This window comes from Symphalangus syndactylus, chromosome 2 (assembly GCF_028878055.3).
Source record: "Symphalangus syndactylus isolate Jambi chromosome 2, NHGRI_mSymSyn1-v2.1_pri, whole genome shotgun sequence".
Taxonomy (NCBI): Eukaryota; Metazoa; Chordata; class Mammalia; order Primates; family Hylobatidae; genus Symphalangus; species Symphalangus syndactylus.
This window is the reverse complement of record NC_072424.2, coordinates 5,781,055-5,804,659: the sequence shown is the minus strand read 5'-3', so window position 1 is coordinate 5,804,659 and position 23,605 is coordinate 5,781,055. Positions and strand designations below refer to the sequence as shown.

The 23,605-nt window shown below is 57.8% G+C and overlaps 1 protein-coding gene across 3 annotated transcripts in view; it reads left to right on the top strand.

Annotated features, from left to right (window-relative positions):
- INPP5A (inositol polyphosphate-5-phosphatase A) overlaps positions 1-23,605 on the top strand; it is a 235,756-nt gene that overhangs the window by 169,545 nt on the left and 42,606 nt on the right. For all 3 annotated transcript variants that reach the window (XM_055245047.2, XM_055245039.2, XM_055245059.2), the window contains exons 8-9: positions 1,081-1,200; positions 13,182-13,266. In XM_055245047.2, the coding sequence (XP_055101022.1) occupies positions 1,081-1,200; positions 13,182-13,266 (205 nt within the window). The remainder of the gene's footprint in view (positions 1-1,080; positions 1,201-13,181; positions 13,267-23,605) is intronic.

Below are 23,605 nucleotides of genomic sequence, written 5' to 3'. Positions count from 1 at the left end.
GGAGGGAGGGGGGAGGAGGAGGAGGTGGGGGAGGGAGGGGGGGGAAAGGAAGGGGAGGGGGAGGGGGAAAAGAAGGAGGTGGAGGAAGGGTGAGAGAGAAGGGTAGGAGAGGAGAATCGGGAGGGGGAAGAGAGGAGGAGGGAGGAAGGAGGGGGAGAGAAAGAGGAATAAGAGGGAGGGGGAGGACAGAGGGAGCTGAGAAGGAGCCTCGGTCCCGTGCCCACCCTAGGCAGTGCAGGCTGCAGGCCACCCTTTGCTGTTGGTCACAGGGAACAGCCTTGGCATGGTGTGGGGGCACGCGGGGCACGTTCACCAGGCAGCGTCACTGGGGTCATTGTGGCAGCTGGGCCACAGGCTAGAGGAGGGCAAGGCCGCCTGCACACACTCATTCCTGGCGCCTCCTGGTAGGGAGACAGGGCTGGGTCTCGGAGCCTGTGGAGGACATGCAGGCAGGAGGGCTTTGTGGGACAGTGTCCAGACCATGCCAAGTCCTGCACTGACCTCCCCTGGTGAGGGGACACGTCCTTGCCAGCTGAAGGTGCTGAGGGTCCCCTGCAGTGTGACAGAGGCTCAGGCCTTGATCAGGCCTTGCCGACCACATGCCTGGAGGCCAACAGCCGGCCCACGGGGCTTCCCAAGGGTCTTCCCTTTGGGAGTGAAATGAAGCACTCTTCTTGCCTGTCCCTGTGCCCCCCACCCTGCCTTACAGGGTCCCCGATGGGTGCAGCCGGCATCCCTAGGCAGCATCAGCTGAGGCTGAGGGGTGGCCCTTCCTCTTAGCTTAGCCATCAGGGAGAGTTTCCATAGCCATCTGTAAGTTTTTCTCTTTAAAGAAAAGTAGCTCACTTTTTAGTTGCCCAGAGTAACTGCATTTGTAAAGATGTATTCAGACTTCACTGGAGGTTTCTTGTCCTCTGGCCTTGTCGGAAGGCAGGTGGGGGGAACAGGTGTCCAGCCTCGGGGGGCTCCTCACGGCGGGGGCCGGTGCAGGTCTCAGCTTCCCGGCGCTCCCTGGGAGAACGAGGTGTGACCCAGAGGCTCCGGCCCTTGGTGACGTGACCTTTTCTCTTTTGATTGTAGTGCCTTTGACTTGGTGAATATCCATCTTTTCCATGATGCTTCCAATCTGGTCGCCTGGGAAACAAGCCCTTCCGTGTACTCGGGAATCCGGCACAAGGCACTGGGCTACGTGCTGGACAGGTAGGTGTGGGTGGGCAGGTCGGTGTGGATGGAGAGGTAGGTATGGATGGCAGGTAGGTGTGGGTGGGCAGGCCGGTGTGAGTGGGCAGGTAGGTGTGCTGGGCAGGTATAGGTATGGGTGGAGAGGTAGGTATGGGCCGGCAGGTAGGTGTGCTGGGCAGGCAGGTGTGAGTGGCAGGTAGGTGTGCTGGGCAGGTGTAGGTATGGATGGAGAGGTAGGTGTGGGTGGGCAGGTAGGTGGGTGGGCAGGTGGGTGTGGATGGAGAGGTAGGTATGGATGGCAGGTAGGTATGGATGGCAGGTAGGTGTGGGTGGGCAGGTAGGTGTGCTGGGCAGGTGTAGGTGTGGGTGGAGAGGTAGGTGTGGGTGGAGAGGTAGGTGTGGGCGGGCAGGTAGGTGGGTGGGCAGGTCGGTGTGTCCACCCACCCCTGTTGGCCACTGGGAAAGGCTGTGCCCGCTCTGGGAGGCACACTCTGCTCTGCGCTTGCCGATTTGCCAATGGCCCTTATTGGAGTTGCCCCATGGAGGTGGCAGAGCCCCCAAGCCCTGTCCACAGGCTGGAGCTGCACCCTCACCATGGACTTGGATGGGGATGGCTTCACTTTCTCTCTGACTTTTTTGTGGGAAGGATAAGAAAACAGTGCCGTGGGGTGCTGTGGTGGGAGGGGAATAGGACACTGAAGAGTCAGTGGGAGCGTGGGGGCCACCTCCACCTGCGCCTGGGCCCCTGCCCCCCAGTGCTCCAGGCTGCTCCACCGGTGATGCTGTGGAGATGACGGGCTGTCACTGGGAAGCAGGGGTCCCCCATTGGTGGGATGTGTCTGATCTTGGGACCTGTGTCCCTCCCCATCTACAGCTGGGCCTTTTGCTGAAGCTCAGGCCCCACAGCCAGGCAGTCTGGGTTTATTCTCTGCCCATTCCAGTTAGGCCTCTCGTGGAAACCTTTCCCGCCAGCATCCCCATGGTTGATAAGACAGTGCTCCGTCAGCTTGGGCTTGCAGCAGTGATGAACACAGGCCTGAGGCCAGCAGTTCTGCCCCAGGGTGGTCCCTGATTTCCACCTGAACCCCATTCTGCTCCCTAGAGGGCCCCTGACCTGAGCCCCTGCCCAGCCCCTGTGCGTGCAGAATGCCGAGTTGCACTCCCGAGTAAGCGTGCGAGGGCCTGGAGCTGCCCTGCACCTCGCCCGCCTTCCAGCAGCTGCCTCCTCAGACCCCGACCTTCTGTTCCTGGGGCCGGTTCCCTCTCACCCACACCTGTCTCAGCCTGGGCTTGTGCAGAGCAGAATAACTGAGTCATTCCCAGGCCACCATCGTCCCTGGGACAGTCACAACTGCCTGGGGCTACACAGGCAGAGGCAGGGATTGGCGGGCACTGAGGTCTGGACCCAGAGAGGGAGGAGGCTGGGCAGGGCCTGGTACCCTCTGAGCCTCTGGGAGGCTTCCTGGGGAAGACAGTGGGAGGAGCAGTCCATGTGCAGGGGGATGTGTGTGGGGCCCCTGCCCCAGAGTCATGTGTGATGTGTGACCAGCACCGTCAGATTCTCAAGAGCAGGAGTGGGAGAGTCCTATGAGAGGCAACCCCTGGGGACTATGGAGCACATTTCTACCCAAGCAAGACCCGTGTCCTGAGGGGTCCCTAAGGCAGGTGGGGTTATGAAGGAGAACAGCAGCCAGCAGGTCCCTGCCTCCTAACAGCGCCTTATAAGGATAGTGTTCAGTGTGCATGTGTGTGCCTGTGCATGTGTGTGAGTGTTCACACCTTGTGTGCATGCAATTATGTATGTAATTGTGTGTGCACACACATACATGCATGTGAGTGCACATTTGCTTGGGTTTGTGTGGGGGGTGGGTGTGCGCACATCTGCATGTGTGTGTTCATGTGTGCATGTGTGCATTTGTGTGTGGATGCTTGTGTGTGCATGTGTGGGTGCATGAGTGCATACGTGTGTGCACTCTTGTGTGGGTGTGTGTGGGTGCCTGTGTGGTGTGGATATGTGTGTGGGTACATGTCTATTTGGGTGTGTCCACACTTGCAGGGGTGTGGGGGTTGCATTGTGTGTGCACATGTGGGCACGTGTGAGTGCACTTATGTGGTTGCATGTGAGTGCGGGTGTATGTGTGTGCGGGTGTATGTGTGTGGGTGCATGTGAGTGCAGGTGTATGCCTGTGTGTGTGTGTGTAGGTGCATGTGTCTGCGTATTTGGGTGTGTGCATGTGTGCAGGGGTGCACTGATGCATGTGTGCATGTGTGTGGGGGCTCATGTGGGTGCATATGTGTACGCTTGTGTGTTTGGGGGTACATGTGTGGATGTGTATGCCTGTGTGGTGTGCATGTGCCTGTGGGTGTGTGCATGCATGGGTGTGGGCGTGTGGGTGCATGTGGATCTGTGTGGATGCATGTGTGCTAGGTGTATGCATGTGTGCTAGGGTGTATGCATGTGTGTATGTGTGCATGTGTGTGGGTGTGTGTAAAGGTGTGTGTGCATATACGGGGGGAGCATGTGCACGTGAGTGTGGATATGTGTGCAGGTACATGTGGGTATGTGTGCATGCAGGTTGTGGGTGTGTGGAGTGCATGTGTATGTGTGTGTGCGGGTGTGTGTGCGTGCATTTGTGGGTGTGTGCATGTGTGTGTGTGCAGGTGTGGGTGTGCACACGTGTGTGTAGGTGTACAGGTGTGGGTGCGTTTGCACATAAGTGTGTACCTGTCATAGCTCAGCACTGTGCATCCTGAGGAAGGGGTGGAAGGCTGCATTCTCCAGTAGGTGCTGCTCCAGGGGGAGCTGGAGCTGGCGGGACGCCTTCTCCTGAATGCTGGCTCCGTCTGCTGCTGTGGTGAGTGTGGCCTGCGTGGCTCCTTGCCTGCCGCCTTCACGATCCTCCCGGATTCCCCACAGGGCTCTGCACAAGGAGTCTGGGCTGGGCTCCCATCCCTGTGCTGCTATTAGCAGGTATATGGCCTTGGCTCTCCTCCGCATCTGGCCCCTGCTGAGGGCCCTGAGGCGTGGCCCCTTATTCCCTCTGACCGCCCCTGACCCCCGTCTCCAGAGTGATGGAGCCCTGGTCCCCTGCCACTAGCCTGGTCCTGGAGAGGGTGGCAACTGCGAGGCCTGGGTGCTGCTGTGCTCGGCCACTCACTGAGGCCGGCCCTCAGCCCTGTGCACGGCCACACCCTCTGCAGGGGACCTGTACGGCCTCCCGGGTATCTCTGGAGCTGGCACTGACAGGTCTGAGCCTGGGGACTGTGCTCTCAACCGCCCACTGTGGGGAAGCAGCACAGGTGGGGGATGGGGGCCTGGGGCTTTGTCAGTGACAAAGTGACTGATGACCGCCTGTGCCCTGGGCGCCCTCCCTGGACAGCATGTCAGTCGCCCAGGGAGAAGGACCTCACCCACAGGAGCGGCGCGGTTCTTCCTGCCTGATCAGCCCTCGGCTTCCAGGCACCAAGCGTCTCGGGGACCTGCCACCGAGCCCAGGAGCAGGGAGGGCCCTGCTGTGTCTGCTGTTGGGTCTTGGTGACAGCGGTTAGGTTGTCAGCTTGGCATGGCATTAAAATGTGTCATTGCCCCTCGCTGCCATGGCTCCGCGGCCTCAAGAAATCAGCCTTTGGGCTTTTGGGCCACTTTTCTGCGTCTCTGCATTCCCATGAATGGCTCCTGCGGCGCGCTCAGCCAGCCGCAGATCCGGACCTCCGCGGCGTGGGGCGGGCCGCGCAGCACAAAGGGCGGCTCTGTCGGAGTCGGGAACAATGGGCCGCCCTTTCACCGCGGCTGCTAACCTCTTGGCAGCCACCAGCAGACCGCATTCTGCTGTGGGGATCGGGCAGGACAATGCCGCGCGGCCTCTGAATGGACGCTGCCACCAACGGGGCCCCATTCAGGGCGTTGGGAACCGGGCGCACATTGTCTGCCCCGCAGGGAGACAGCGAGGAGGCTCCTGCAGTCTCTTCCTGGTGTAATCTCCCCGCGCGGCTTCCCGGGTCCATGTCCCTTATCAGCTGCGGGGCCGACAGCGCCAGGCCCAGGAGGGAGGGCAGGTGCCAGCCCTGGAGGAGGATGCCTGCCTGGTTAAAACCCAGAGGCACCGTAGGACCTTGGCACCGTTCCTCTAAACCTAAACGCATTCCAGAGGAGGAAGATGATTGTAAAACAACTGAGAGACAAGCTCCGAGTTAAGTCTTCAGAAGCAGCCCCAGGGCGAGTGCTGCGGGGTGCCTGCCACCACCACGGCTGGTCACAGGGCTCCGCTGGACTTCTTATCACAGAGCAGACCTTTACTTTTTTGTGTGTAATTTTTGAAATTGTTGCTGTTAACCTCTTGTTATGAGAAGTTTAAAAAGAAGACAAATCCCTAATGAGTGAAGGGTACCAGGCTCTGGGCAGGCGTTGGCGGCGTCTGTTCCGGGCTGGGGTCCTGGACCCTGGGCCAGGCCGGGCCGTGCACACCCTCGTGTGGCTCTGGGAGGTGCCGAGCACTCAGCCCGTGTTGGGGGCAGCCCCAGTCCATCTCCTGGACACACAGGTCAGCCCTTGGGGGGCATCTGGGGGCTGAGCCAGAGGTGCACATCGACCTTCCTAGGCACCATCCACTGAGGCGTCCTGAAACCTTCCTGAGCTCTCAGCTGGAAAAGAGATTTTCCCATAAGTGACGGGACTCTTTGTCTCCCCTCTGAAATGTGGCCTGGCCTAGTTCAACAGAAACATTTTACATTACAACTGTGAAATCTCGGCATAAAGCACCCCTTTGTCCCCCCATTATTTTCTCACAAATACAGTCCATTGTCATGGCACTGAAGTTAATTTGATCAACATTGGGACATTTAACTTTTATGTCCAGTCAAAAGAGTTGTTTCATGCTCATTTTGGGTATTCAAAGGAAATGATTGCCAGAAAAATAATGTTCTTCTGAACAATTCCAAGCAATTAGTTTCCCAGGGAGAGGCGATGTGATGCCCGCGCTGCCAGCCCCGCTTTGTGGCTTTATGGAGGGCCATCAGTTAGCTGTCAGCTGCTCAAAGAGCCCCCAACCTAAATGTTTCTCTTTAGACGTTCCCAGAACTTGCCTTGCTGTGCAGCCAGTAAAGAAAAGCTACTGCGTCTCCAGGCAAAGGCAAACTCGGCATTAAAGATCTGGGTCACCCTGAGCGCTCCTGGCCACAGGGCTGGTTCTCGCGCTCCTCACACTCCCGCTGGCCTCGGAGAATAGCTTGCAGGCTCTTGCTGGTCGTGGGCTCGTCCCGATCAGGCTCTCTTAGACTCGGAGACCTCAGGGTGGCCGAGGTCATGTGTCTGCAGAGCCCACCAGGCACCCTGTGGCGTCCCTCCGCATGCCCGGGACTCCTGGCAGCACAAGCCCGTGCCCTCTGCCGTTCCGCTGCTGCAAAGCCCGCTGCCTCTGTCTCGCGTTAGCCCCTCCAGGGCGTGGTCAGTCCAGCTGCTGTCCGGCAGGAGGGGCTCCTTTCGCCTGTGCCTCAGCTGATCCGTGGCTGCGATCTTCATTTTGTTGAACAGGGAGTCAAGCACAGAGAAAGGTGGTGCCGCTCTGCAGATGCAGGGGCAGCGCCTGCACCTGGCCATGCACCCTGCACGTTCTCCGCATGTTTCCTTTCCTGAAGAAACAAACCATGTGGACGCGCAGGTGCCCCGTCTTCCATCCTGAACCCCATCCTGGCCCCCAGCATCAGGCTGAATTCAGCACCTGTCACTCCTTTGCAGCTTTCTGGCCTCTTGTGACACAGGCACGGATGTTTCTGTACTTTTATTATGTGCCAACGTGGAGGCAAGCGTCGACATTGCCGTGACGCATGTGTGTGTGGTTTATGTCTTTACACATGTCAGTGCCTGTGACCAGCATGTCCAGAATCGCGTGAACAGAGTCTGCCAGACGCCTCCACGAGCTCCAGCTGCGGTGCTCGGTCATGGGACTCGCTGCCAGCTGTCTGGAGAGGGTTTGGGTGGTTCCCGGCCCTTCGGTGGCAGACAGGACGATGCCTGTGCTGGGCCATGAGGGCCGTGTGTCTCCACTCCCGCTGGTCCTTTCCACACCCTGAACCCCAACGTCACCACTGGCATCTCAGCCCTTGGTGTTGTGTTTTCTGCTAGCTGGAGAGAAGTGGGGGGTCCTGGAGGTTGAGGCACTTCTGTGCCGCCCCAGTTTTTGTGGTTTATGGCAGTGTCTGAGCAGAGTTTCAGAGGGTGGGTCTCAGAGTGAGAAAAACAAAAGTAAAATGGTGATGCTCCGTGTGGAGAGCATGAGACCCCTGCACAGCCCTCCTGCCACCCTGCACGGGGCTCCCCGCACGACTCCGCCCAAGAGCACTTGATGTGGGGATGGACTCATCGAAGGGAGTGTGGGCATTAAAAGGTGCCAGACACTGAGAAGGCACATGCTGCTGGGGCCCAGGATGCCTCCAGCCCCGAGGCTGAGGCCCGGGGCCCGTCTTAGCCCCGTCCGCTGCAAGACAACTCCGTGGCGGGGCTTCACAGCCGACCTTATTTCTCAGTCTGAGATCTGAGTTCTGGTGACAGTTTGCAGACGGCCGCCTTCTCACTGCGTCCTCACGTGGTGGAGGGAGGGAGGGAGGGAGGAAAGGTGAGCTTTTGGTGTCTTCCTCTTTTACAGGGACACCCTTCCCTTGCATCAGGGCCCCGCCTCCCTCCCCCACCCCCGTGACCTCAGGTGCTGGCCCCCAAAGGGTTGGGGCTCCGAGGCTGGGACTCACTGGGTGGGGAAGTCAGGGGGCCTTTGGGTGCGGCACTGGGGATCAGTGAGTTGGTCAAGGAGCTTCCTAAAGCACAGTGGTTGCTGTGACTCCATCCAGTGAGCAGCCTGGCTGCCCCAGGCACTTTGGGGGCTCTGCTAGCCCTGAGGCTGACCTTGCTGCTTCAGCACATCCTGCCATCTGCCTGGGTTTTGTCTGGAGATGCCTTAGACGGCTGTCTTGCAGGTTCTGTGGTACCTGGGTTCTGTCTGAGGGCGCCTTAGACGGCTGTCTTGCGGGTTCTGTGGTACCTGGGTTCTGTCTGAGGGCGCCTTAGACGGCTGTCTTGCGGGTTCTGTGGTAACTGGGTTCTGTCTGAGGGCGCCTTAGACGGCTGTCTTGCGGGTTCTGTGGTACCTGGGTTCTGTCTGAGGGCGCCTTAGACAGCTGTCTTGCGGGTTCTGTGGTACCTGGGTTCTGTCTGAGGGCGCCTTAGACGGCTTCTTGCGGGTTCTGTGGTACCTGGGTTCTGTCTGGGGGTGCCTTAGACGGCTGTCTTGAGGATTCTGTGGTACCTGGGTTCTGTCTGAGGGTGCCATAGGCAGCCGTCTTGCCTGGGTCTGTGGTGCTGGGAGATTCACTCTGAGGGCTTGAGGCTTCACGGGGGCAGAGCTCACAGTGGGTGCAGTAAAAAGTGAAGTCGTGAAAAATAGTCCAGCAGTTTCTAGGAAGGTAAAAATAAACAGGCTGGTGTGTTTATTTTGGTGGGATGAGTTTATTTAAAGTGGCTTAAATACATCTGCGATGAACCATGCAATGAGATGTTTATGATTATTAAGAGAAACTTTTAAGCGATTAAGTAACTAAAATATTCTCAGTAGTTTTAGTAATTTTATACTGTTGATGTTTTTGCTTATGTAAAGTTGTTTAATCAGAGAATGTGGTCTCTACCATAGCAGAGAAACAAACCAACTTTAATAGATTCCCAATTGTACACAACCTAGGCCTTTAAAAGTATAGTTCCAAAGGTTTCACAAAGGTTTCAGCTACCGTCGCTTTCAGTGGTTAAAAAATAAAAAAGGAAAGAAAGAAAGAAACCAACTCCTAGCACGTTAGGTGTCCTGGTTGGATGAATGTCTCACGGCCAGTTTGCTTCCCACACTGCACTAGCTCCATGGGGGAAAAAAACAAAAAACTAGCCCCATTCGAGTCTGATATTTTTTAGGGCCACAGTAGGACTGCCGATGACTGTCTCCTGCCACCTGCCCTGTCACCGTGGGGCCTCCCACGGTGTCGCAGGCCCCGGCAGCCTCGTGCCAGGTTCCCACTGCTGTGTTAGGGAAGCGCCCGCTGTTGGAAGTGTAATTCGGAACGTTCAACCCGTGACTCTCCCTAAGTCTTTAATCTGCGGTGTCGTGGGGTCGCAGTTGTCCTGGAGACACACGGACGAGCCCCCCACGCCCTCGCGGTGGAGCAGCTGCTGGGACGACGAGGCAGCCCCTCCTCCCAGTGCCTCCGCCGCATAATGAGACCACTTGTCAAAACAGAGAGAGACACCCATTTTCAAGGCCTAAAAAATTGATTTTTATGGCTCTTCTTGTAATTCTCTTTTTGAATTAGGCACATGATATTGATGTGGGCCTACGTTTTAATCATAATAGCTACTGACAAGGTAATTAATTTTAGAACAACTGTTTTTTTTTTCTCCTGCTCCAAATGGCACTATATTGAAATTGAAAGTGAGCTCTGGGAGGGCAGCGGGGCTGGCACTCAGGTGATTGCCTCGGCTGTGACAGCCTCTTCGTCTTGCGGACACCGTGCACCCTTTAGAGGCAGCTGCTGTTATTAATGGGCTCAGGCTGTTCTGTCAGCAGAGCAGGGCGAGGAAGCGTGATCCAGTTTAGGGTTTTAATGATGATCCTGCAGGACTCCAGACAGGACGATGGAGCTGCGTCTCCAAGGCCTTGCAGGCCCACCTGGGGCGTTGCCTGGCGGCTTTCTCGGGAAGAAGGAGCAGCCAGGCCTGGGCAGGGCCTCCTGTGAGGGTGGCACCCCAGAGTACTGAGAGAGGAAACTCAGTCAGTGGAGTGAGGGCCAGCCCGGGAGGCCACATTTCCTCTCCCTCCGCACTGAGGAACTTATTAGAGTTTGTTCGTCAGGGTTCTACTGTTTAGCCGAGTAACGGTCGCGTCTCCTCCTGCGACGCCGCGCACAGATGCTTGGCCATGTGGGGATGCCTTATACCTTGTGGTCTCGCCTATACCTGGGCTTGGCTGGCTGCATCCTGCCCTCTGGCCTGTGGGCGTTGCCACCCTCCCTCGGGAGCCTCTGTGCCCCAGGCTGCCACTCTCCTGGGGACTCGGAGCGCAGGGCCCTCTGTCTTCCTCCGCGCACCCTCCGAGCTTTCCGTGCTCACGGGACACAGGAAGCGCTTCTCTTTCTACTGGGCAGAGCTTGGGGCTTGTTTAAGCAAATCACACTAGAATAGATCAAATTTGTTATAACTGAGATGTAACCTAAAATGGAAGGAATTCCAATTAAAAAGGTAAGCAAGACTTTTGTGGGCTTTGCCAAGCCAAGCTATAGCAATTAACAGGCAAGAGGAGCATGAAATAGCTGAGACCATTTCTGAAAGAACTGTCAACAAGAAGGACTTCCCTATAAAAAGTTGTACTAATTAAAAGCATGCAGGAATTGATTTTTAAAAAGATCTGCAGAAAAGAATAGATTCTCTCAAGAAGACCCTTGCCATTGGGAATGTTGTGTTGTGATACAGTCTTGGTGGGAAGACGGGGCATGTTGAATAAATGGTGCCGATCAATTGACCGTCCACTTGGGAAATCGATAAACTTAGATCCCTGCTCTACACCTTAATTCTGGATGGATTAAAGGATAACCCTTAAAACTCTACCATAAAGATGAAGGTGGGGGCTCCATGCCCACGTGGGGGCTGGGGCAGGCGTCTCAGCCACAGGGGAAACTGATACATGTGACTGTATGGAAATTAAAACTTCTGCCTGACAGAAGCCACCACCAGCAAAACGGAAAGGCCAGCCCCAGGCCAGCAGGAGCACATGCCATATTCACCGCAGACGGGGGTTACTCATTCTCCAGAACTCACAGGGAGGCCCCAGGATGACAGGAGCACACACCATATTCACTGCAGATGGGGGTCACTCTCCAGAACTCATGAGGAGGCCCCAGGATGACAGGAGCACACGCCATATTCACTGCAGATGGGGGTCACTCTCCAGAACTCATGGGGAGGCCCCAGGCCAGCAGGAGCATACGCCATATTCACCGCAGATGGGGGTCACTCTCCAGAACTCACGAGGAGGCCCCAGGATGACAGGAGCACACACCATATTCACCGCAGATGGGGGTCACTCTCCAGAACTCACGAGGAGGCCCCAGGATGACAGGAGCACACACCATATTCACCGCAGATGGGGGTCACTCTCCAGAACTCATGAGGAGGCCCCAGGATGACAGGAGCACACGCCATATTCACCGCAGATGGGGTTACTCTCCAGAACTCATGGGGAGACCCCTGGAATTCAAAGAGAAAAGGCCAGGAACCAAAGAGAACAGCAGGCTGTGAACAGGTGAAATCAGGAGAAAATGCAAATTTCAATATGTAGATTTTAAAATATTGAGGGTGTGCAAGTTAAGACGGAAATGAACTCCTACGCTCCATAGCCAAAAGTGAAATGAAGTGGCGATGGTTCCACCTGCACTGTCATGAACGTGTGACCTGCACGGATGCTCCGTCCTCCCTCGCTCTGGCCTAAAGGCCCTGGATGGGGCAGGGCGGGTCTGCGGCCAGTGGTGGCCCTGGCTGGTGCCTCACGGCCACTTGGCTCTTCAACCCGAGGGTGGAGGTGTCAGCAGCGGCGGCGGGGCAATGCAGAACAAGACCACGTAAGAACTGGGAAGCGGGAGACCGTCTGCTCACTGGTGGATTCTTCTACTTCTCAAGCGAATGGATCAAGCTGGAAAAGGCTGAGTTAGTGAGTGGTCGGGCCCCCTGCCTCCCGGCCTCATCCCACTGGGCCCTACTGTGCCCCTCATGCCCCTGTCCCCAGCTCCAGGAGGGCACAGTGCTCCCGAGAGCAGTGACCTACCCGGGCTGGCACTCCCTACCTGTGGACAGCTGTGCACACGTGCACTTAACCTGATTGGAAGCTCTCACTTTCGCCTGGCTCATAACCTGAGTTTATCATCTCCGAATGCAGCGTTCTTGGACGGGCAGCCTCTGTGCTGCCTGCCCCTGCCCTGGCAGCCCCACCTGGCTCTGGGCTGTGAAATTAGGAAATTTGGCAACCAGAGTATTTCCTTTTTTTGTCTACAGATCACATGTTTCTGTTCCACTGATGGTTTTGGTGGCCAATGCCGCATTGCGAAGGTTCTCGCGTTGCTTTCACACCAGAAGGGTCGAGTGCCTTGCTCTCCTCGAAAGCAAGCAGTTCACGGCATTACTGACCAGAGCCGCTGAGGGGAGATTTGGGGTTTGAGTGAGTTGGCGGTTTCTGAGCTCTTTTTACAGGCTTATATCTGTAAGGGAAGCTGTAGTGGAAAAACCTTTAGGAAATTGATTGTGATTGATTGAAAATATGAGGAAGAATTTTTCTGGAGTAAAGCTGTACCTGGTTAAAAATATACACACACGTATGCAGCCACTGTTACCCTCTCACTTTGAAACGTCCGAGTGGGGATCATATGTAAACCTTCAAAACAGGTCTTAGGGGACATCACTGTCTGGGAGCAGCGAGCGGGGGCTCCGGCTCTTGCCCGTTCACCTGCATGCACCTCCCCGTCCATCTCCCTCCCGCTGTCGGTCCCTCCTCCCATCTGTCTCCCTCCTGCCTTTCCTGAGCTCTGCAGTGGATTATTTGGTCTGTGGTGGATTATTCAGGCATCCCTGTCCCGCCCTTTCCCCTTCTCGGGGCACCTGTGGTTTTCCATGCGTGAGGCTCTCAGGCTGCCCTGGCCCAGTGGGTGAGGACGCGGCTGAGACTCTGCCTTTCCTCTTCCTCGATATCGCTGGCAACACATGCGTGTCCGTGTTGCAGAGGGCTGAGTGCTGCTCAGTGGACCTGTATTGGGGGTGGTCTCAGAGCTGAATTTTGGGGGTCCAAAGAGGCAACCACCAAGGTTCCCCTGCAGCAGGTGACAGAGCAGAGAATGTGTGGACAGGGAACATGAAGGAGCCCGGGGGCCGGGCGTGAGGGCTGGCCAGCTTCAGTACCCTTGGTAACAAGTCCTCTTTTTCTTTCCAGAATCATCGATCAGCGATTCGAGAAGGTTTCCTACTTTGTGTTTGGCGATTTCAACTTCCGGCTGGATTCCAAGTCCGTCGTGGAGGTAGGCGCTGGCTTCCCTCCCGCCCCGGTCTCATGCCTTGCTCCATGTTGAGGAAAACAGTGGAAGGAGCGTGGCCCCTTACTCGCACTTTCAATGCTGTCCGCCTCCTGGGATGCACTTTTTAAGGCAAAACCTTGCAATGAAGAAGCATGTTTTGCTGTCGGCAGAGGGATCCGTGTTGGAATCTGGGATCCGTGTTGGAATCCGGGGTGAACGGGCCCTCAAGGTTGCCCCAGATGGCGTGTGGCAGTGCTGTGGGGCTGTGCCCTGTGGCTTCCGCCATTGACACACAGGAGCTGCTGCAGTGCCGTCACAGCGCTGCCCCCTCGATGCCCGCAGAGCCACAGCCTCTGCAGAGTGTCAGGCTCCTTCACGCTGTCTAACGATCTCAGCGATTTTTCCTCATAACACACTTAGAAACTGTCAGAGCCCATTTTAAACATTGTGCGTTTCTGTCTGCAAAGTCGTTATTCTGTGAGTTGATGAGTCGTCACCCCAGCCTGGGAACTCAGGGGTCCCGGATGCTCCTGGGTGTGCTTTCGGGCTGGCCGGGGACCAGCAGCTTGGGCGCTGAGGTGCCACCGACAGGAAGTGGGCCTCTAGGCTCAGTGCAAGGGCTGATGTTTCTCTGTGGTCCTGTCCATGCTGGCTCTGGGTCCTCCCTCCCAGTTTTCATGACTTGGGATTCCACTTCCCAGGCAACTGTGAAGAGGGGGGTGTAGGAAATGGTGGAGCACCTGCTGCCCACCCGTCCAGGCCCTGCTGCCCTCACCCTCAGCCTCCCCAGTGGCCCCTCCAGGTGCTGGGCATGAGCTGACAGCCCACAGCGGGGCCACAGTGAGTTGGATGGGCCACGGTGAGTCAGATGGGGACACGGTGAGTTGGACGGGAACGTAGCAAGTTGGATGGGAGCACGGTGAGTCGGACGGGGACACGGCGGTCCCCGAGACTGTTACCTTCCCATTTTAGTCTCCAGTTCCAAACACCCACACGTATTCATCTTCCAACGGTGGCAGGGCATTGTTTTTGAAAGACAGACTGAGCTGGCTTTGATCATCCTGGGTGTCTCGTGGTTGGCAGAAATGAGTGCCCGTGAAACCCTCTGTTGGGTTGAGCTGGCAGCACCTCGCCACGAGGCCGCACCGCATGCCTGTGTGTCAACATTTGGCCGTGCTGATGGTGGTGCCTAAACGTTCAGTGGCTCTTGATCGAGGCATCGCTTCATCTGGCTGTGGAGGAGGAAGGCAGGGCCTCTGCGTGTGGTGGGCTGTGGAGCACGTGGGGTTTTTAAAGCACACACACCCCAGCAGGGGCCCCGAAGTCCTTTCCTTCCCACTGCTGCGCTTCCTTTCTCCTCAAAGAGGCTGTCAAATGGATTGGTCTCTGGCCTGCTATCCCACAGGCCCGGTGAGGGCTCGAGGGCAGGGGCTGTGCCCATCCTTGCTAGAATCCATGTCCCTGCGTTCGACGCTGTCGGGACACGGGAGCAAGGCCTGGGGGCCACAGAGGCTGGGCCCTGTCAGAGTCTCCTCCTCCACCCCGCCAAGCCACAGGGGGCCAGAAGCGGCATTTCTGGCAGGTCTGGAACATCTCTGAGCGAGCTCATTTCTAACCGGTTACTCAAGAGCCAGTGAGTCCACAGTGCACATAAGTACTTCCCGCTCTGACTGGGAGTGGCCAGGATGAAAGTCAAGAAGAACCCGTGAAAGACCAAAGCCGATCAATCCCGGGCGCCCAGCAATTGGGGAAAGGTCAGGGAGCTTGGAAAGGGCCTTTTCCTTCTGGTAGAGCAAATGTCACAGTAAAGGGCAGCTGGTCCTGGCCGGGTCAGAGCTGTGGTGAGGCACGCGTTGGAGCAGCCACGGGAGCCTCCGTGGTGAAGGGAGCCAGCTGCTGAGCCCGGTGGCCAGGCCGTGTGACCACAAGGCGTAGGGGGCAGTGGGAAGCCTGGGCTCCAGGGCCTGTGGGGCTTGTGGGGCCACTCTGGTCTGCAGGCGTAGGGGGCCTGGACTCCAGGGGCCTGTGGGGCTTGTGTGGCCGCTGTCATCTCGGCAGGCGTGGGGGGCCTGGACTCCGGGGCCTGTGGGGCTCGTGTGGCCGCTGTGGTCTCGGCAGGCGTGGGGGGCCTGGACTCCAGGGCCTGTGGGGCGTTGAGTGACTCCTATGAAGGACTGCAGGGCTTTCCTTTTTCTGCTGAGCAGAAAAGGAAGAAAGCACCTCACCGGGGTTTGCGTGTGGGTGTGACCGTGAGAGGCGGCATGGCGCGAGAACAGTGCAGGGGCCTCAGGAGCCGGCCTGGGTCTGCCCCATCTCCGGCATCGCCTGGCCTGCTCCCCTGGCCTCCGTAAGTGCCTTCACACACAGCCCTCAACCCTCATGGGTCACTGTCAGCAGTGTTTTTTGATCACCAAGATCAGTCCTGTTTCTTAAAGAGTTCCTCTCACACAGGCAGTCACAGTGCAGCAGCTCCCACCCAGGTCTAGATGGAGCCGGTGCCCTGGACGCTGCCAGGGAGGGTGGGTGCAGAGCGGGGACTGCTTCCCGGGCGTCGGTGGGTTCTCTGGACCTTCCAGTTTCAGGTCTGGGACCTGCCCGGGTTTTACTCAGGAAGAAGCAAGACCATGCTCGCCCCCACCTGTGCCCCGTCCTCCCTGTTCGTGTTAGGCTGTCACTAAAGGAGCCCTCGCCCCAGCCCTCTGCCCTGCTGAAGGGGTCCACGCAGAGGGCCAGTGCTGGGGAGGGCACTGGCCTGAAGCCAGAGTTTGAAGATTCCCATCACTGATAAACCAGCGAGATCTTCCACGGCAGCCTTCGTGCTTAACTTCAAACATCAAACTACAGAGGACGGGAATTCTAATGGCTGTGCTTAAGGGGCTGTTTACTTTGTGAACTGGTGATAAACAGTTCTCCAGAAACTGCCACTTTCTCCTGAGAGTCAGTAAAGAGCTTCAGGAACCTCCAGTCCGCGGCTCGAGTGGCTGGTGGGGCACTCCAGGGCCAGTGAGCACCTGTGTCTGAGAGCCGCCCACACCACCATAAGCCTCACCAGCTCCCGTCCTCCAGGAATTGAGTCGTCTCCGTTTTTTATCACTTTCCCACCCACAGTAATTGGAACAGACAAGGAGTTACTTGAAACGCTGTTTTTCCTCTCAGTTCCCCCACAGTAGCTGGTTTTAGATGGAGCCCAGCAGCCCGGGTCCACCTGCCCTGTCCTCAGCCCCTGCGGGGCCCTTCCCGACACCTCCTGGTCTTCCCTCAGCACCTCTGCCCTGGACCAGCCAGGCCCCTTTCTGGGCTCCATGGGGTGCGTCATTGCCACCCATCTGCCTCCGCGGCCATCATGCTGGTGTCCTGCATGCCAGGGCTGCGTGGGCGAGTTGGGTGACAGACCCAGTGCAGCTGGACGGGCTGGTGGACCTGCTGGCTGGGACTGCGTGGGCAGCGCGGGAGGGGGCGCCATCTGCTGCAGGACGGCTCACGTCCGTCCCTCACGCCCTGTCTGCTGGCTCCACGGCCGCTCTGCAGCCCCAGCCACTCAGCTCTGTGGAGAGGTGTCCTGGGTGTGGAAAGAGCAGCTCCTGCGTTCAGCTTGTTAAGACAGCGGGTGTGGGGCTTGCCTGTCAGTCTTAAGCGTCAGAGATGACTATCAGTCAGGCAGGGAAAGCAAATTGCGGTCTTCCTGGAACCTCCTCTGCATGTCCCAAGCGGATTTCTCAAAGGAACAGTAAGCAGGAACGCGACAGAGCTCCTACGGGCCTGGCTGACCCAGGTGGCGTCCTGAAGTCCCACCCACATCGGTGTGTCCTGCTGTGAGCCTGACCACAAGCTGCCTCCCCTCTGCCCCTGCGGCAGCCACCAGGACGTGAGGCTAACAAGCACGGAGGGCAGCCCAGGAACCCGATCTTGCATTTCATTTCATTTTAATTCAGATCTGATAGAGCCGCGTGGCCAGTGGCTATTCCACAGGACAGTACAGACCAGGTGACTTTCAGCCAGTGCAGGGGCCGCCACGGGGGAGGAACATTCCCGTGGACTTGCCATCCAGCCACCTTGGGCTCAGCTGCTCCCCAGTGCATCCCTGTTCTCGGAACCAGAGCCCTGAGGTGGGCCCTGGGTGGGGTCTCCACGCTGCCTGGCAGACATGGCAGTCATTCACATGGGACGGCGTGGCGTGGTCAGCCCTGCACAGTCCCAGGGAAGAGTCGGGCCTGGGTTCCCCCAGGTGAGAGGTCAGAGAACAGAGAAGGCAGCCCTGGAGGTGACCGCACCCCTCCCGCATATCAGGTGTCCCTCCTGCACATCAGGCGCTCCTCCCACTCACCAGGCATCCCTGGGAGTGACTGCGTCCCTGCCCCGTATCAGACACCCCTGGGAGTGACCGCTTCCCTCCTGCATATCAGATGCCCCTGGAGTGACCTCGTCCCTGCCCTGTATCAGGCGCCCCTGGGAGTGACCGCACCCCTGCCTCGTATCAGACACAGGTGTTTTCAGCAGCAGGTTTTCTTTGCTAGTGCCGTTTGTTGGTGTCAGACATGAGGAGGGGACCGAGGAAGGGCGCCCAGGAGGTGGTGGCTGAGGCTCCGGTGCATCTGCTGGGAGTGGGGGCTCTCCAGCCCCTCGATCAGCTTGGGAGGGAGCTGGTCTCTGGGGAGGGTTTTCCTCCTGTGCAGAACTCAGTGTTCACACAAATCGGCAGAAGGAAAGCCGCATGTGTTCTGTGATTATCACCCAGGCATGCCCGGGGCATTCGTGGGAAATCCAGGTTCTGTTCGCAAAGGTCCCTTCTGAGTGGCACCAGAATTGGACACCATGTCCCCAACAGACATAGATGCCACCCAAGGGAGCCCCCAACACCCCAGGCAGTGGCGATGCAGATTCCTGGGAGCAGGCAGGCCTCCACCCAGCACAGCTCATTCACACGCCCGGCCAGCCTGGTCTCTGGGCTCTAGGACGCTGCCCGCAACAGCGGCTGCCCACGCAGTTACCAGGCCCTGGCTTACAATGCCCGCACACTGGACAGACGTGGGTCTTACTGTTCTGCGCTGTTTGTCTGCCATTTGCAAAGGAATGGGAAGAAAAGTGAATAGTTTTAAACTGGATTGTTTACTCAGTAAGTGTCTAAGATCCTTGCATTAGTTTCTGGAGGGTTTTCCTGCCCACATGGCTCTTTATGGATACATGGCCGTTCATTTGACAAAAGTCTTTCGTTACATTTTGCACACAGTTTACTATGTAAGTAAAGCGAGCCTAGTGGAAAATAGGGAAATGATGTGTAGTGTAGAGTTTTTGTAGGACTGTTCAGTCAAGGAAAGGCCACACCTCTGGAATAAGGACCGCTTTTCCCTCCTGGCATCATCAACACAGTCGTCAGCTGTGTGTAACATTCCACAGCTCACAGGAGCTAAGTGCTTGGTGCAGTGACTGGCCCGAAGCTGAGCACCTGGACCCCATGGCCGCAGGGATTTCCTGAGGTCTGGGGGCCGTGAGGAGTCACAGGACCCTGGAACTGACCACAGGGAGGACCCTGAGGCTCAGGGCAGGGGCAGTATCCGCAGGGTCACCTGCGGCCCCTCAGTGCTGCGTGGCGCCTCCACGTGGCCATGTCGCTCCCTGTGGACCGCAGACACGTGCTGGCTCTGCAGAGGGTCACGGCCTGTCTTCTGTTTGCTCGTCGGTTGACGTGGAATGTGCGTGCCAGGTGGAGCCCTCCCGTGCACTGGGTCTCCTGTCTCTGTGTGGGGAGATTCCTGCGGCAGTGGCTCAGAGGACCACAGGCTGGGTGGCTTATACAGCAGAAGTTTATTCTCTCACAGTCCTGGAACCTGGACATCCAAAATCAAGGTATCCTAGTGCCACGCTGCTCCTGAAGGCTCCAGTGGGGACCCCTCCTTGCCTCGCCCAGCCACAGGTGGCCCAGGTGGCCGTGGCTCATGGCTGCATCACCCCCCATCTGTGCCTTCATCCTCATGTGGCCTTTTCTTGCAAGGACACGAGTCCATGGACTTAGGGCCCACCCCACCCAGGATGTCTCATCCCGAGATCTTAACTAGTTACACCTGCAAGACCCCATTTCCAAACAAGGCCCCAGTTCTGAGGCTCTGGGTGGACATGAATTTGGGGGCACACCGTACAGCCCAGGACAGCAGGCAGCGCCGGAGTGACTGTCTCCTGCCACGTGGTTGACTGAACACTAGCACAGAAAACGTTTCTTTGAAAGCTCTACCTAAAAATAAATCTCACTGAAAAATGACCAGATTTATTTGTTGGTGGTGATTAATTTCAGCTGCATTAGTTAAGGTGCCAATTAGGTAGATTATTGAATTTTAAAATACCATCCAAGCACCTCTTACGGAAAATCAAAATCTGCTAGTTGGCATGGCATGGTTTTTAAAGAGGGTTTCTGACTGTAAAACATTTCACGGTAATTTTGTGGAAACCAAAGAAAATTCTTCACAATTTTCTTTTGAGGCTGACTTGGACCAAGGAATTTAGGGCAGGTGTTTGGGGACCCCTCATGCCGGCACCAGATCGGGCTGTGCAAAACGTTGATGCTGGCCTCCCTCTGCGTGTGAACAGGCTGATATTGGCCTCCCTCTATGTGTGAACCAGCTGATGCCAGCCTCTGCATGTGAACAAGCTCGATCTCCACTTGGCCCTGTGGCACATCCCTGTTGCAGTTTCCTTCCACATGAAGCTTTTTGATAAAGAACTGATGGGAGTGCCTGGGAGCTCCTTAGCTCACAGATCCTGCGAGTCAGGCCCAGGGCCCAGGCAGTGTCTCCTTCTCACATCTGCCTGGCGCCAGGCTCAGTGCGGCTGGGGAACCGGGGCTGCACAGGTACCTCTGGTCGGGGTTCAGGCTCGGTCCATGCCACCCGCGGCGCCATTCGCCCGTGCAGCCTCCAGTGATGCATCGCTGCGGGTGTGTCTGAGATGCCAGCTATGCTCTCATGTGACGCAGAAGCATCACCTCTGGGCTGGACTGTCCTGGCAGGACCACACCCGGCAGTGGCCACCGTCACTGCCCCGTGATCTCGGTGCTCCCTGAGGCTGTGCACTTCTCCTTCCTCAGATGAAAAGTGGACAAGGAATCCCTGTGGTCCAGGGCCTCGTTTTCCTCGTACTGCTTTCATTTTTCACACTGTGGTCCAGCCTCCAGTTTCTTTGCAGTTGGGAAGTGTCAGGAGGAATTGGAGCGTGGAGCAGCTCAGCATGGCCTGGGCAGAGTGTGGATTCACAGCATTTCCAGCTGCTCAGATGAGCAGGTTCTTTTTCACACAGGCCTGTGGGTGGCTGAGGCTCTGAGTGGGTGAGTGTCCCACTGTTGGCTGCCTTGTGGGCAGCCTCATTGGTCCAGCAAGTGTGTCCTGTGCGTTTGCTATGTGGGCCCAGTACCAGGATCAGGGTACCGCCGGCCCTCAAGACCATGGCCTTGGGCACCAGGAGTGCCTGGGGCAGTGGGTTTGCCTGGCGGCTGCCTCCCCCACCTCTCTTCAGTTCTGCTCCACCTGCCTGGGAGCAATTTCCCACCGAAGTGTCTGTGCACATCTCGCTGCCTTCCTAGAAGCATCTGCATTTTAAAGGAGAGGGAGTGTCGGAGTCAAAGGCTAGCAGGAGTGTCTTGCAGGGTCCTCGGATGGAGCTAGCTTCGGGGCCTGGATGGGGTGTCAGTGCTTGAGATCGGCTGTGCCCTCCCTCTTGGCAGAACAGCTGTGAGCCCCTCAGAGGAGGCCACACAGAGGCAGGCAGGGCCTCCCAGAGGGCTTAGAAGTGTTATCTGCTCCCCAGCCATGTGGAGCAGGTGCATCTCGAGCACCTGTCCTTCCTTCCCGAGCCTTTCTGTCAAACAGCAGCATGGGTTAGAGTGAGACCCTGTGGGTTCCACGCAGCCCAGTCCTCCCCACCCTCCGCAACCCCCTGTGTGGAGATACTACGTTCACCACGTTGGTACCTGCAGTCTGGCTCCTTGGGAGCCGGCAAAGGCCACACCCAGCCTCCACCCCGGGTTCATGGGGACATCTGTGCCCTCCTCTGGGGTGGCTTTCAGATTGCCCAGGGTCAGAGTAAGCATACACGGTTCTGAAGGTTCATGGACAGTGACACAGTCGCGCATAGCCAGAGCGCATCAGGAAGCCGTCGCAGAGCGTCTTGCCTGATGGAGTGTTCCGGGAATGCTGGAGGCTGGGGGCAGGCGGTGCCCGGTGGCACGGGCGCCCTGAGGCGGTGTTGGTACGAAGGGACACGTGAGTGTAATGGTCTTTCAGAAACCACGGCTGGCCTGGTTTTGGTTTCACTGCTGAGCTCCCACCCACAGCAGCCCATCCTTGCCCCCTCGGTCCTGGGCTGGTGGGGTCATCCTCTTGCTCTCACTGCCGGCCGCGTTCGTCTGCCTGCTCACAGCGCCTTCCTGGCGCCCTCAGTGGCAGGCTTGCTGGAAAGACTCATCAGAGGTTAATTAAATCCATCTCCACACCAATGGGAGGCCGGGCAGAGCCGGGCTGGCAACAGCAGATTAAATACAGGGTGGTTTGCCCTGCCAAGAGTTCAGGGGTAGGGCTTCTGGGAGGAGGACCAGCCTGGTGGCCCTGGAGGCTCTCAGACCCCGAGGTTGAGACCTGCTTGTGATTTTTGGTGGCAGGAGGGTTGCAGGGATCGGATCCGGGAGTCCTATCCTGCCCCACACCAGTCTGTGAAAGAGGCTCTGTGTGCAAAGCGAAGAGACTCTGTCCCCCAGGAATGCGCAGCCTCCTGTGTTTCAGATGCAGATTAATGCAGACTTGCTCACAGAGCAGAACTGAAAAGACAATACTGGAATCAGATCTGGCACCACGGAAGCTGTAATTAAAACCTACACCCATGAGACATGCCAGTCGTGTGCCATCTAAGAGGGCCGTGCGTCCTCACACGAGTCAGTGACGCAGCCTGCAGCTCCGGCTGCTGCTGGGATGTTCAGAGGGTGTTTCATGCCTCGCGCGGTGGCAACTGGCAGCTGGGGCGCTCAGCTGGCCATGGTGACAAAGAGTGACAGCAGTGCCAGGCGCACCCGTCTCCGCACAGCCCGACCGCACGCCACACCTGCCGTCCATCACCTCTCTGACAGTGACGGTGATGGATGCGTCTTCGGAGGCTGGTGGCCGTTTTTAACAACCAGTTGCCAATCACTGACAGGTACATGCTCAGGTGCCAGCTGGGCCTGCAGGGGAATGGCCATGGGGGGCGCTGACATCCAGAAGGAGCCGTCCTCGGAGAGGGGCTGACGTCACAAGGAGACACCCCGAGAGCCGGGCTTCCCAGAACACGGCTCTCAGTGGGCACCAGGGAGGGTCCCACCGCTGCCTGCGAGGATCCCAGCGCCTGCCTCAAAGGCTGTGTCTGCGGTTCAGTGGAGACCATGGCCAGCAAGAGTGGCCGAGGCCAGGCTGCCCAGCAGCATAAGCCCAGGCCCAGACCTCAGACATTCCTGGCGCCCAGGCGTCCTTCCTTCTAGTGTGCACTGCGTCCTGGGAGGATTGGCAGCTGTCAGCCAGTAGGTAATATCGCACCTGGTCATGGCAGTGAAATTCTGACTTCATCTGGTTACCAGCTGCCTTATTGAGCCCCTCTGCCCCCTGATCCCTCAGCCGTGGGCACAGTGGGCACTGTGAGGCTGTGGGCAGGAGAGGCCAGGTCCCTGTGTCCACTGGCGCTCCCATCGGGCGTGACAGACGGGGACGACTGTGCAGCTGTCACTAGCCCCGTGTATGGGCAGGCCTGAGCTCCTAAAAACTGAGAGTGTGGCGGCTCCCTCAGCCTCTGGCGACGTTCCCGCATCGGCCGCAGTTGGCGCAGCCCTCCAAAGTCCTGCGCCATTCAGGATTTGGCCCGTCCTGCAGCCGTGAGTGGACTCAGTGTGGCAACATGGGCACAGTGTGTGTCCAGAGGGCAGGTGGCAGGGACGGTCCCTTCTAACTCCCACAAACCCCCAGAAAGCCTGGCTCAGAGTGACACTCCTGCAGAGCCTCAGCACCGTCTCCAGAGCGGCATGGATGGAAAGATGCACACAGCCCCGTCCCCCTGCCGCCGTGGGTTAATGTTAGCGCAGCCCCGTCCTCCTACCGCCGTGGGTTAATGTTAGCGCAGCCCCATCCCCCTACCGCTGTGGGTTAATGTTAGTGCAGCCCCGTCCTCCTGCCGCCGTGGGTTAATGTTAGCGGAGCCCCGTCCTCCTACCGCCGTGGGTTAATGTTAGCGCAGCCCCGTCCTCCTGCCGCCGTGGGTTAATGTTAGCGCAGCCCCGTCCTCCTGCCGCCGTGGGTTAATGTTAGCGCAGCCCCGTCCTCCTGCCGCCGTGGGTTAATGT